At 48.2% G+C, this 14,100-nt stretch overlaps 1 protein-coding gene across 7 annotated transcripts; it reads right to left on the bottom strand.

Annotated features, from left to right (window-relative positions):
- Positions 1-88: 88 nt before the first annotated feature.
- Positions 89-12,825, bottom strand: Pars2 (prolyl-tRNA synthetase 2, mitochondrial (putative)). Of its 7 annotated transcripts, XM_013521705.1 has the most exons (5): positions 12,528-12,747; positions 12,127-12,319; positions 8,211-8,996; positions 6,057-7,500; positions 89-383 (listed from the first exon to the last, which is right to left on the bottom strand). In XM_013521705.1, exons 3-5 carry the CDS (start codon positions 8,216-8,218, stop codon positions 111-113), a joined length of 1,725 nt encoding a protein of 574 aa, XP_013377159.1. In that variant the 5' UTR covers positions 8,219-8,996; positions 12,127-12,319; positions 12,528-12,747; the 3' UTR covers positions 89-110. The 7 variants fall into 7 exon arrangements, with proteins under 7 accessions (XP_013377159.1, XP_013377160.1, XP_013377158.1 ...); XM_013521706.1 differs by lacking the exon at positions 12,127-12,319; XM_013521704.1 differs by lacking the exon at positions 12,528-12,747 and having other exon boundaries at positions 8,211-8,247; positions 12,127-12,494.
- Between the last annotated feature and the right edge of the window lie 1,275 nt (positions 12,826-14,100).

Here is a 14,100-nt window from a genome sequence, read left to right as displayed (position 1 = left end):
AGTGAGCTCAAGGCCAGTCTGAACTCCATAGCGAGACCCTGTCTCAAAAAGACCAAAAAAACAAAACAAAACACATTAAACTGGGAAATCTTTTTGCATGTCGGTCACTGTCATAGGATGTATTTGTGCCCCATTTCTGAGAGGATCTTGGATATTCTTACCTGTAGCTGTATGCCTTCCCTCTGTACCCACCCCATTTCCAGAAGAGCACATCCCTCCTGCGACCCGTGCAGAGAGACAGGAGCACTGCCACAAGTGTGAAGAGCGGTGCATCTTCTCCGTCGTGAGATCCCATCTTCCACGCAGGGCAGTCCCCTCAGCTTGGGTGCCAGTCTGGAGAACAGAGCCAAGCAGAGCTGGAGCCGCTGGCCTGCAGCTACACACTGTAACAGAATGGGAAATGGATGTTGTGGTGAGCACTGAGTTTTGGGAGTTGTGACTCAAGTGAAGCAGACCAGGACTCCATATGCTGAAACCTGCAGTGAGTGAGGCACTGCGCAGACCTGCAGTACTACATGCTCGTATCTAACCCTGACAGGTTAGGGGCTGTCTAACTCGGGGGGCTGTGATCCATTTTCTAAATTCAAATGGAGGCACACAGTCACAGCACTAGTGAGTGTCAGAGCTAGGCTCAGCCCTGCGCCCCACTCCAGACCCTGCCTTCGCCCTCCCTGCTTACCTGGTTTCCTCTGCAGGCATTTATCCTGTCCCTCGCCTGGCAGTCTGCCAGCAAGGTCGCGCTGCTGCCTGCATGTAATAAATCTGACCCCAGTGAAAAACACAGCCACAAGCAAGTCTGTCCTCATCCCTCCTCTGAGCGCTCAGTGGCTATCCTGGCCTCACTGGCATTCTTGGATACCCAGGCCACCTCTGCAGCTTCTTCTGCAGCCTCTGGAGCCCTGGACACAGTTCAGTCATGGGGCATGAGGTACAGCAGCTAAGGGTCTCAGCCCAGGAGCTGCACTGCCTACGTTCCAGTTCCAGCCCCACAGTACATTAGCTGCAAGTCATGGGCTCTTTGCTTAGGCTCCTTGTATCCTTATCTGCATCTGGAGCAAGACAGTAGTACCTGCTTACTGCAGGAACTGTGAGGGTTAAATGATTCATCTTTGTGAAGCACATGGACAGAGCTTGTCCCGTGGCAAATGCTTCATTTATGACTTCTCCAAGCTTGCCATGCATGCCTACCTTTGCGCCTCTGCCTGGGCCACTCTTTCTTCCACTTGCTCCCCTCCATCCACCCGTTTTCCTCCCACTACTAATGCCCAGCCTTCCACCATCCACCAGGTCCTGTTGTCTTCTCCAGGAAGCCTTTGACTCCTTACCTGTATGTCCCCAGGGACCTGCACCGCCCCAACTCTTACACACTGCACTCTCGCTGTTTACGTGATGGTTCCCCAGACTTCTTGTAAACTCAATCAAGGAACCTGAGCTATGTGTTCTTGTACCGTCAGGGCCTAGCATTGCCCCTCCTCAGCACCAGTGCAAATTGGTCTCTGGTCTTGCTAATGCAGTGACACAGAGATCTGTTTGTCACATGGCTGGAAGTGACCCTAACCGGAAAACATGGTAAATTCTTACAGGATACAAAGCCTAAAACAGGTTCAACAATAGCACAATGATGTGAACGTTTTTTCACTACTGGCTTGGTGCATAAACAACTCCTGAGTGAGGCCTAAAGAAAGGAGTGATTACTTCTGAACAGACTACCAGTGATGGCGAACCTTTCGGAGATGAGCGCCAAACTGCAACCCCAGACCCACTTATTTATCACAAAGTACCTGAGGTTTTAGTTTAGGAAAAACAGTTTAAACATGTACATCTTTTGTCTTAAAAGGAAAACACAGTAACACATATGCCATAGCTTTGCCACCATAGGACTAGAAAAAAAGGCCGCCCATCTCAGGCCATAAAATGGGAGGGTTGGGGGTGGGGTATGGTAGGAGGCCCCTGAAGGAAGTAGCCTTGGAAAGGCACCGTGCAGGGGCAGCACGGGCTGACCCAGCTCAGGAGCCACAGCGGCTGCCTCTGAGCAGCTTGCTAGGTTGGCTGCAGTGTAGGTGCTTTATGTGTTTGGGCTCACTTAGCCCTTCCACAGCTCTAGGAGGCAGGCAGTTGCATGGCCCCCTTTTACTGGTAGGAAAAGTAACAAGGAGAGGTTAAGCAACCAAGGTCAGCTAGCTAGTAAAAAGCAGAGCAGGACATGAGTTCAGGACTCAGTGCTTCAGGAGATAAGCAGATTACTAACTCGACGTTGCCTCCTGGGAGTTTGCAAAACACCCAGTTACCCTGCCTTGCTCACTTCAAACTTACCTTTGGGACTCACTGTGTCACGCAATGTCACCAACCTGCCTAGAAGAATCCACTGTAGGTAGAGATCCTGGCTAGATCCAGTAACCAAGTCCCCATACACCTGACATCAATAGGAGCTCATGAGCTTTCTGGGGGAGCCCCTGCCATTGCAGACTGCTGGTCCTCAGTTACTGTTACCCATAGCATGTCTCCTGCGCCCTGTCCTAGCCCTAAACAGTTTTAATTGGCCAAGGGCAATTAAGCACAACCATTAACAGCCCAGAGTGGCTGGCTTGACAGGAGTGGGTATGTCAGGATGCTGCCTGAACATGGCAGATGACATGCCAGCCCCTTGCGCAGGCCCACGGTGCACCACCCACCTGCCTACTACAAAATGCCAGTTAATAAAGGACAGCTGCCACTCACTAAATTCCTGCTGTGTGCCAGGCACCACTGTCCTGTTTATAGATCAGGAAGCTGAAGTCAGGGAGGAAGGGTCTGTCATAGTCATATAGATGTTACATGGCCCAGGCGGTCTGATTCTGACCTCAAGAATGGGGTCTTACGCTATAATGCACATGACTTTTACATTAAGGTAAGTATCTTGACTTTTTTTCAAATGTTAGTGAAGTTTGCAATAACATCAGAAAATTATTTTCCCATCCTTTTCCTAACTAAAATAAAACCTCTGATACTCTTGGATGCCTAACAACCCAAGGCATCTCAATACAGAAATGGATCTTGGGAACTCTTAAGTCGTGGCACTCAAGCAGTTAAAAGAGCTATTTCAACAGATTTCCACAAAGTTCCTTTACTGACTGCCCTGCATGTGTTTCTTCCATTAAAACAGAGTATTAATGGAGCCCTTGATTTACATTCTGAGCTTGGTTTACATGATGAGTTTAATCATGTAAAGTATTAATTTTGCTGTTTCCCAGTTGCCTAGATCTCCTCAGGGAATGAGCAGTGAAAATATAGCCTCTACCTGTTACTCTGCCAGCATCCCAGTTCATCAATTTATGGCAAGAGGTAAAAACCCGCAAGTTCAGAAATGAGAAAGTAAGGTACATTGAGTAATTCTCTTTCCTGTGAGATGAACCTAGTTCTTGTTTTCCCGGGAAGGCTATAAAGCATCCTATCAAGGAAACAAGATCCAGGTTTTGAGAAAAAGTTAACAGCAATGCCCAAGCTCCTGGGGAAGTGCAGGTGAAGGGTCAAGCATTTCACACAAGAGCTCTGTCAGACTGCCCTACAAGGCAGGCACCATTAGCACAAGCATTTACCAGGGAAGCATCTGAGATGAGCAAAGGGCAAGCAATCTGTCTCAGATCATGTCCCCAGTAAGTGGTGAATCTAGGATTACGCCTCTTCAAGGCTCTGTCGGAGCTTCCCACCAAATCATACTGCTCCAAGCTACTTGAAGAAACCCTGGCTTTGTGATCAGGATGCCTAGGTTTCATTCAGCTTGACCTCAGGTGAATCACTGTCCTGTGTTGTCTCATGTTACAAAATTAAGATGGACAGGTTCCAATTTCAGCAGCTTCTGAGGCACTGGCAGCTCAAAGGCTAAGCCAGGGTACATTCTCTTCTTGCAGCAGGACTGAGCAGAGGGGCCCCCTGGCCTTTGCTAATCAGATGGTGAGTGAGTGGCAGTGCCAGCCCTCTCCAGGCTGCCTCTCATCTGTGATCCAGGGCTGGAGACGCTGGCTTCAACTTCTCTGTTCTCAAGTTCCAGGACTCCAAGTCATCCTCAAATTAGCCCAGGGCATGCACATTTATGGAGTTTAAAATGAACCGGCTTTTTGTTTCTGGCATCTGGTTTTTAAAAGTGCCATTAGGCTAGCCTTCCATAAATAAGCAAGTTTATGGAGCACTCACTTGAAGTTTAAAAATGTTACATAAAGGAGCCATTTGCATGAATTCTAATTTCTTATGCATTTGAGGCTAATGATTTAGATAGACATAAATTCAGTTTTGCTTACTGAAATCACCTAGGCAGAGGCCAAGCCATGTAGTGGAAAGGGCAGGTTTGGCCCATGCCCAGATTCTAGCTGTTATCAGCAGCGTAACCTTCAGGCAGTTGCTTAAAAGAGCCTCAGGTTTCCTCATCTATAAAATAACAGCATCTGCCTTGCATGGTGTCAAGACCTGGAAATGGCACGGTGGCACATGGCAGGGCCCAACAACTGAACCATTAGGAGCAGAGAGCTGGCATGAATCTCTTAACACCCCACTGAAAGCAACCAAAAAATGCTCAACAAGGTGGCAGCTGTCACCCCAGGAACCCTCCCCACGGCCAGGCCATATTCCATGGGACCATCATCTGTGGAGAACGCAGGTGACTCCACCATGCAGTAAGGTCAAACCCCTCTCCCTGGTGATCTGCCCTTTCTGAGCTTGCTCTCAGAACCCTCTCCTGGCCTGAGAATCTGAAGGACTCAGTGGGATCCAGAGGTGCAAAGGGAGCCCGGGGAGTCCTGAGCTTGGTCGATCATGCGCTAAGAAACCAGGTGGGTGTGCTTGGGGGTGGGGTTACTTTAGCAGGATCAGCAGGGGCTGGAACAGCTGTCAGGCAGCTGTGTCACAAGTGGGGCAGTTGTCAGGACAGGCCTTGAGGTGCCCTAGAAATGTCACAATGATGGACAAGACCACCCAGACCCATACCTGCAGAAAAAGAAACTGATCTGGGCTGTGTGAGGTGGAGGGAAAAAAAATCAATTCCAGAAGCCACCAGGCAGGGTTTCAGGAGTGGCTTTAGCCTGGCCTGGACACTCTTGTTGGGTTTGGACATGTGGGGACCTGGTTATGTTCTTAATCTAGCAGGCAAAACTGAAGCAGCCAGCTTCAGTTGACGTGGTAGCTCAGGCCTGTTGCCAGCTTCCCACAGAATTCACATAGACAACTCTCAACAGTCACCCCCTGGTGTGGCTCTGGGATCCAATGCTGCACCCAGGACAAAGTTACTGTGGGGTTGAAGCCTGCTGCCCAACAGCTGTGAGAAGAAATGGTTTGAAACACCTTTCCAGCTGCCCGCTCCTTTTTTGACTGTGAACATAGCAGAAAAAGAATAAAAAGTAGTAAGTTATTGGATGCTGTTAAAATAGCCAATATTTCATGTTTCAAGTTAACATGAAAAGCTCATTCCAATGATTTTATTCAATCAACAGAACATGATCTCAGTGCTTCAGCCACCTCAGTAGGGCCAGGACTCTGGAGGCACTTTTTGGGCCACCAGGCCACTGTTAACTTTATGGGGAGCTGTAAGGACTTTACAGATCTGGTTACATTCTCTCATGTTACACATAGGGAAACTGAAACTGCAGCAGGCAGGGGATCTCCTGATTTTCAGCTTCTCAGTGGGGGAGGGCTGGCAGCCCTGCTCTCTGGGCTGAATGCAGTAAGAGGCCCGTAGTAGACTGGCGGGAGGGATGGAGTGTGGTGAGGGGACCTCTGCCCTTCAGCCATTCCTGTCCTACACATGAGAAAGTTGCTGAGAAGGGAAGGGACTTGCCTAAGGGCCAGGATGAGAACTTGGCCTTTCCTGCCTCTCAGACTCCTGCTTCCACAAAGGACTGGTACATGGTGCATAGCTAGCTTAATGAAAGTGATCAGGTTAAAGACTTCATATACAAATAATCTGAGCAAATGAGTAGATAAAACTGGTTCTCCTGCGATGGTATAACCCTCATGAGCTGCCCTGTTTCTGGACTAATGCCCAGGGAAGGGGTAGGAAACGCAGTGACAGCACGAGGCACTCAGACAACCTGCACTTGGGCCAGCAGCTCCATGACTCCTTCTTTAGTGAGGAAGACTGCCTCACCAGTGTTCTGGCACCAAACCTCAAAATGTGCAGGGTCCTCCAGGGCCCGCTTGCCAGCGACTATCACAAAGGGGTAGCCAAATTTGTTGGCATCTTTCAGTCTGTTTCCAATGGTCAGATGGGTCCGATCGTCCAGCAGGATCTCCCCTTGGAGCTGAGGCACACTTTCTATGATGTGGTCGTGCAGGTGCTCTACGAGCTCTGTGGCCGCTGTTTCCTTGCTGCCCTTCTTAGGAGGGATGAGGCAGACTTGGTAAGGGGCAAGAAGTCTGGGCCAGCGGATGCAGTCTTCTGTAGAGAGAACTTCAATGGCAGCGGCCAAGATCCGTGTCACACCGAGGCCATAGCACCCCATTTCAGCCAGGGATAGTTCGCCGTGGGAATTGACAAACTGGGCATTGAAAATGGAGGAGTACCTGGTACCCAGGTAGAATGTGTGCCCCACCTCAATGCCTTTGGTTTCAGTCAGAAGGCCCTGGCAGGCAGGGCAGTTTGTTTGCGACGAGTCTAGAGTCTCCTTGTTGGCCGAGAAACTGCAGCTGGGACAGATGACAAGCCGGTCCTCTCCAACATCCACTGGCAGCTGGAACTCATGAGACATGGTGCCCCCGATGCTGCCCACATCTGCCTGAGCCTTGATGAATCGCAGCCCTAACCTGTTAAAGAGGCTGCAGTAGGCATCGCATACCAGGCTGTAGGTCTGCCGGGCAGCCTCTGGGGAGGAGTCGAAGGTGTACATATCCTTCATGTAAAACTCGCGGCCACGGAGAAGACCAAAGCGGGGCCTGGGCTCATCCCGAAACTTCCTTGTCACCTGGTACAGCAGGAATGGAAGCTGCTTATAGGACAGATTCTTCTGGGAGGCGACCAGGGCCGTAACAGCTTCCTCGTGAGTTGGTCCTAAGCAGTATTCTTTGCCATGCCTGTCTCTAAGCCTCAGGAGCTCCTTGCCCATCAACTGCCAGCGGCTGGTGGCTTGCCAGAGCTCTGCTGGGCTGAGGTTGGGCATGTCGATTTTCTGGCCCCCAATGGCCTGCATCTCCTGGTCTATCACCCGTACCAGCTTCTCCATGGCGCGGACTGTGTAGGGCAGGAGGTGGTAACAGCCTGGGCTTGCCGGGAGGATCAGGCCTCCCAGCAACATCAACCGCTGGCTCTTACACGTCAGACTGCCAGGCCTGCCCTCCAGGGACAGCAACTGGTCTTCCCGCAGGTTCTGTGGCTGGAACATGCGGGACAATACCAGGCGCTGCCCTCTTGCCGGGGCACAGTGCTGACACCTATGGGGAAAGGACCTGGAGAGCTGGGGAGTACTGGTGGCCAGCCTGGACCCAACTCTGCATCTTGTCAGCAACCCTTCCATGGCACCCAGAACTGGATCACAGCACCTGGAGAGAAACGGGGCATGGGAGTGATGTTAACGGGGTCCTGATACCACAGCAGCCTCTTGGTCTGGCCTCCAGCAAACTTCCAAACAGCCATGGGAATGCTTCAGTTTCTAATATCCTAGCACATCAAAGCACTACTTCCCTTCCATTTTTTCAAAAAATTCATCAGCCCTCGGCCCTGTCATTCCTGCCCTTCACCAGCTCCATGGCCTGCAGCTTGGTACAGGCTGCCGTCACCTCCCCGCTGGGCTGCTGCAACAGCCTCCCCATGCACAGGCCTCAGGGCTGCATTCCTGCCCTCCCCAACCCATTCTCTACACCACAGCCACAGAGAGGCATCCAACACACTATGGGTAATAGCCTTTCTTGCTGGAAATAGCTTCCCGCTGCCCTGAGAATGAGGCGTAAGCTTCTGACCTTCTGGAGACACATGCATCCCCATCCTTTTTGTCAGCTGGGCCCCTCAGGCTCAGCTCCCTGCTTCAGCTACACTGTGCTCACTCTTAAACACAGCGCCTGTCCCTTCATTACTCATCTTCCAGGCCTTGGGACTGATACCCTTGTCCCATTGCCCAGATCTCAGAAGACTGGCCCCTGAGCAGCCCACTGGCCCCTGTCAAACACCAGCCACTGCCTGGAGCAGTGGCTCATCTGGCTGCCGGATTCTCTCCAGACACTGAGCCCTGCAAAGGAAGGACCAGTCCACTCACCATGACATCCTCAGCAGGTGGTAGGCTGTCCTAGATGCTGCTCAATGAATAAGAATGTTTCTTTGTGGTTTTACAAGACATTCACAAGTTTCTGATGCAAGTTCAACCTTCCACGAGGGACTACACAAAAAAATGATTCACCTACCACCTAGAGTGGTTGGCTTTATTATACATAAGCTACAATGGCTTTCTTCTCTTTTGTTATATATTTGGGATATACTTCAAGAATGGAATGAAGGAACTCAAAAGTATAAACGCTTTTAAGGCTGGTTTATATCACCAAAGTTAGCGAATACCTCTACTTTTCAGCACAGTCCAAGGAGCCAGACTCCCCAGCAGAATGCTGAAGTTACCGATGTTGCTCAGCTTCGAAGCTTTGAACACTAACATCTTCAGACCCACTAACTGCTCCTTTTCTACCACAGGCAGTCTCCTCATTTACCCCTGTGCACGGTACAAATATGAAAAGGCTGGGAGGCATGTGACTGAGTACAGTTCAGAGAACAGTGCAGTGAAGGAAGAAAGGATCCCCACTATAGTTTGTTCAGAATGGCATCAAAGCTTTTCATATTTTGAGACCAACATGTCTTTTCCCTACCGTTTCCCTAAAATGCTCCGAACTGTTCATCATTCCCAGAATAGGGCAACCTCCACCAACACCCAGTGACTCCAACTCACCCTTCAAGGTCCACTTACTCCTTCTCCAACACGTTCCAAAGAGGGCATTACTTCCTTCCCTGTGCTCCCTCTGCACACACCCCCTCAGAGAATACTGTACTGGAATCACTGCCAAGAAAACTTTTTTGAGACCAGCTCTTTGTAGTCCAGGCTGGCCTTGAACTTGCTATATAGCCCACACTGGCCTCACACTTCTGATCCTCCTCAATCTCCCAAATTGAGACACTGTATGTCAGGCACTGGGATTATATCCTGTTTCATGCTCTGTGAAACTGTGTTCATGAGGCTTCCTACTTCGTTAGATTTCAGGATCTTCTAGCACAATACCTATTATTTAGGTTATTCCTATTTCTTGGTCAAATTTATTATTAAATAAAGAGGAAAGAGACACAATGATATAACTACCTGGAAAACTTAGGTAAAAATTTTAAGACCCTCCCCCCACCAAATACACATAGGTCTCAGTTCAAACCCCTCTGCTTAAACAGAATGATTACTATTTTTGGTCTTTTGAGATAGGGTCTCACTATGTTGTTCAGGCTGGCCTCAAACTCAAGTGATACTCCTGCCTCAGCCTCCCCAGTGCTCTGATTACAGGCGTGTGCCACCATATGCAGCGATTAGTACACTGGACCCTCGAGTTATGACCAGTCCCACATGCAGACAACCTGGATTACAACCAGAATTTTAGGTTTCACTTATGACCAAAGACTTATGACCTGAATGCCAGCTGCCTGTATGGTTGCAAAGACTCACGATGCCAGAAAAGCATATGTAAGCATCAGTCTGAGCCCAGATGCATGTGTCTGTGGGTATGATTTCAGTCAGTGCTTTATATAACTGCTACAATTACTGGTATCAAAATGGCCCCAAAAAAAGCTAGAAAAGAAGCTAAGGAAGGAAGGAAAGGTAAAGAGAGCAATCAAAATTGGAAAGAAGGAAACTGTGGAGAAATATGAGTGGTATTTGAGTTACTGATATGTACAGCATGTTGAAATCCACCATCTCAACAATCTTACAGAGCAAAGACTTGTATAAAGAAGCCAGTGTTGCTAAAGGTGTTACTCAAATTAGTAAATCAGGATCAACAGTGTGAGACAAGGTAGAAAGTATGGATAAACAAAAGGCAGATGAAAACAAAACAAAACAAAAGGTAGATGGCAGGTTATAGACTACCTGAGTGTAATTTGTGAAAAAGCCAGGCATATTAATGCAGATCTTATAAAGGACAATCCATCAGTGAATGATGAGTGAAGCATTTTGTGCCAGTAAGGGATGGTTTCACAATTTTAAAGTGAGAACTGGAGTTCATAGCATAACTAGGCATGGTGAAGCAGCCAGTGCTGATAAAAAGGATGCTGAAAATTACATATACCACTTCAAAATGATGACAGACAAATGGCTTTTGCTCTCATCAGGTTTTCAACTCTGATGAAACTGGCCTTTTCTGGAAGAAAATGGCCCAGAGAACGTACATTACCCAGAAAGAAAAGAAAATGCAAGGCCACAAGCTTATGAAGGATAGGCTAACCTTACTGCTGTGCCAATAAGTGATAACCTTAAGATAAAACCACTCTTGGTTTATCACTCTAAGATCCCTAGAGTGTTCAGAAAACATAAACTCATGAAGAATACGCTGGGGGTTATGTGGAGAGCTAAAGCAAAAGTCTGGGTAACAGGAGTACCCTTTCTTGAGTGGCTCAGGGAGGCTTTCTGTCCTATGGTTAAGAAATATCTAGAGGACAAAGGTTTACCACTCAAGGCAATGGACAATGCTCCTGTTCACCCATGAGATTTGGAAGAACTAGCTGAAGAACTCCCATGGCTCCCAGTTGGGTTCCTCCCACCTAATACAACTCTTCTACTGCAGCCTGTGGACCAGTAGGTTATAGCTAACTCTAAGAAGCTATACACCAAGGAACCGTTTCTGAACTGTTTTCAGATGGTCACAGATACAGGTTTAACCCTTAAAGAGTTCTGGAAGGAACATTACAACATTTTTTCTTATGTGGGGTTAAATGATGACCATCTGGACCAATGTCTCTCTAAGGACACTAAGACCTGCCTGGAAGAAAGTGTGGACTAAAGTTATACAGGAGAGAGACTTTGAAGGCTGTGTAGAGGAGCCTGAGCCTTCATTTGACCCTGTGGTTGATGACACTCTCCCTATAGCAGAGTCCTTAGACTTGCAGGTAGACAGTGGTGATGCTGAGGAACTAGTGGAGGAACACTCAGAGGAATTGTCTACAAAGGAACTTCAATAACTTCTGGCTGAGCAATAGAGAAAGGCAGTTGAGGCGTTTTCTGAAGAGGACAGGGAGTATCAAGAATCAGTGCAGCAAAATTTTCTGAAATAAAGGAAATCCTGAAAAAATGGACAGAGCTACAAACATTTGTAGAGAAGACTCACCCAGAGAGAAAGCCAATCATTGCATTCACTTGCTTAATGACAATGTCATGTCATAATACAGAACAGAGTTAAAGAAAAGACAGAAACCAACAACTTTAGACCACTTTTTAGTTCTGAAAAGATTGAGACCTAGTGAGCCAGAAGCAGGTCCTACTGGGCTACAGACTCTCCTAACGAGAGAAAGGATACCAGAGAGCCAGATTCCTGATATTCTTATGGAAGGGGACTCTCCTTCCAAACAATAACCTCACTGCATTTATCTTCCCTTCCTGCAAATCAAATACATCAACTTAAATGGTGAGTACAGTATGAAATGGTTGTTTCTAGTAAAGTAGGCACATTTTATAACTTTTTGGTGAATACACTGGAAAAGTATTGGTGTATCTGGTAATTTTTTTTTTTTTTTTTTTTTGAGACTGGGTCTTGCTATGCAGTACAGGCTGGCCTGGAGCTCACTTTGTAGCCCAGGTTGGTCTCAAACTCCCAACAACCCCCCTGCTTCAGCCTCACCAGTGCTGGGATTACAGGCATGTGCCACCACGCCCAGCGTGTCTGATAAACTGTACACATTACACAACTCTTTTTATTATGAAAATGTTAGTTAAGGGGTGCTTTGGAAGGTTCAGAACCCATTATGGGTATTTCCATCATTTCTTATGGGAAAAATAGTCTTGACTTACAACCAGCCCTCGAGACAAATTGAATTCATTAAGTCAAAGGTCCACTGTATTATTCTTTAAGGTTATCCCGATACCACGAATATAATAACTAATGTGGTCCAGTGCTTCGGACTAGCAACAATCCTGAGTCATTAAAGTTTTCCAGTACCTGCTCTGTGTGGGGCAATCAGGCCCTCCAGCTCACGTCTTTTCTAAGCGTTTAGCCTCCCGACCATCCTCAGTCCAATCAGGAGAGCTGCACACATGCGTTTAGAGGGCCCGGCACACAGGGTTTGCTGCTGTTATAACTGGGCGCAACTTACAGAAAAGGGAGGTTCTGAGACGTGAAGTCACTACAGTGACTGAAATGGGCACAGGGTAACCTGGAGGGCAAGGAACCAGCTTCCAAACCCCGCAAAGCCTCCATCCTGACCGTGCTGCAGAGCAGCAAGGCAGCCCCACCTTAGGCTCCAGAGCGGCTCGGCCTCCACCTGGCTGACTGCTCCAGCCACCCCACCCCGACCCCGCCCTGCTTGCCCACCCTGGGAACCCCGCCCCTCTCACGGCTACCTAGTTGGAGGAGGTAGGAAGAGCTGCTCTCTTTACGGCAGAGGAGGCCTAGAGCAGGAGCGGAACGCTATCACGGTCTATGTGATTACAACCCAGCCGCCACTCCGAGTACAGACGCACGTGGGAACACGAACACCGCGTCCTGGGCCCCCGCGCCCACAACTAGGTTCTCCCTTCATTCCTCCTTCCTGTGGCCCACTCAGGACCCACCACCACCCACGCTCACCAACTACAGTCTCAGCGAGAGTGTCCGCCGCGCGGGGCCAGGGCGCCTGCGCCTGCCCACCCTAAGCCCCGCCTCCCACGCAACTAGCCAATCCCAGGCTGCGGGTACGGAAATAGAGTGGGACGCTCTGGCCCCACCTCTCTCTAGATGCCCTGGTTAGGTTTTACGGAAGTTGAGAGAGAAACCAGCTCTTTCCTAGTTCATAGATTGTCCTGGGTAGCAATGGATAGATTACCGTCCCGGAAGTGCCCTCTAGGATTTAGGGAGGCTTAACTCTATGGTTAAAGTCAACCGCCAAAGATTTGAGTCTGGTGTCATCGCCTACTGTCACTCCCCGTCCCCATTCTCCGTGTGGGAGGAAGGCTGGTGATCATGACAACCCCCAAGCGTCCTTTCTAGTTCCCTGTCTGACTTACCAGGCTTTTAATGTGAATAACTTTAAAACTGTGTAACAGTTTGAGCATGACACCTTTATTACAGTGTCCAAGACAGTTTTTGGTTGTTTTTTTTTGTTTTGTTTTGTTTTGTTTTTGTCTTTTTTTGAGACTGGGTCTTGCTATGCAGTTCAGGCTGGCCTTGAGCTCACTTTGTAGCCCAAGCTGGTCTCGAACTCACAAGGATCCTCCTGCCTCAGCCTCGTGAGAGCTAGGATTACAGACGTATGCCACCACGCCCGCCCCAAAACGATTTTTAAAAAAACAAAAATTCAAACTTTCACAAAATATTTTTTGAGCTGCTACCTTGTGCCAGCCACTTTGCAGACACTGAGCATAGTGAAACGAATGTAACAGACAAAATTCCCTGTATTCAGTTAAGTTTACATTCTTGAGAAAGGAAAGAGTCCATAAATGGGTATGGTGAAATTTACGCGGGCTGGTCAGGGATATAGCTCAGCTGTATGAGCGTTTGCTTGGCAAGCGCAAGGTCCTGAGTTCGATTCCCGCTGCCCGAAATTTATGCGGGCCAGGGAAGAGGGCAGAAAAGAATTTAGTGATTGAAAGACAAATAGAACTTTGAAAAAAAAAAGAACTTTGATACAATTAATTTTTAAGAGATCAAAATTGAAGCAAAAAAATCTATAATAAAAAAATACAAATTTTAGGTAAAGATCTGATCTTTAAACGTTAGAGGGCTAGAGATATAGCTCAGCAGCACAAGCACTTGCCTGGTAAGTGCAATGGTCCTGAGTTTGATTCCTGATACACCCCCCAAGAAAGGAAAAAAAAAAAGGACAAGTTGGAAGGAAGGAGAATGAAGTAGGGGCAGGTGGTGTGGCTGCAATTTAAAGGGGGATGATTACGGAGCGTCTCACTCACTTTTTATTTTATTTTTTCATTACTTGGTATT

The sequence above is a fragment of the Chinchilla lanigera genome, unplaced genomic scaffold (assembly GCF_000276665.1).
Source record: "Chinchilla lanigera isolate Chin_1 unplaced genomic scaffold, ChiLan1.0 scaffold00063, whole genome shotgun sequence".
NCBI lineage: Eukaryota > Metazoa > Chordata > Mammalia > Rodentia > Chinchillidae > Chinchilla > Chinchilla lanigera.
Note: the sequence above shows the minus strand (reverse complement) of the source record. Positions and strands in the feature narration are given on the sequence as shown.

What these genes read in the sequence shown, in the direction of transcription:
- Pars2 (XM_013521705.1), bottom strand. An exon ending in AGCTGCTGGCCCAAGTGCAG is followed by an intron (nt 384 to 6,056) that starts GTTGTCTGAGTG and finishes ATTCTGTTACAG; the next exon opens with TGTGTAGCTGCAGGCCAGCG.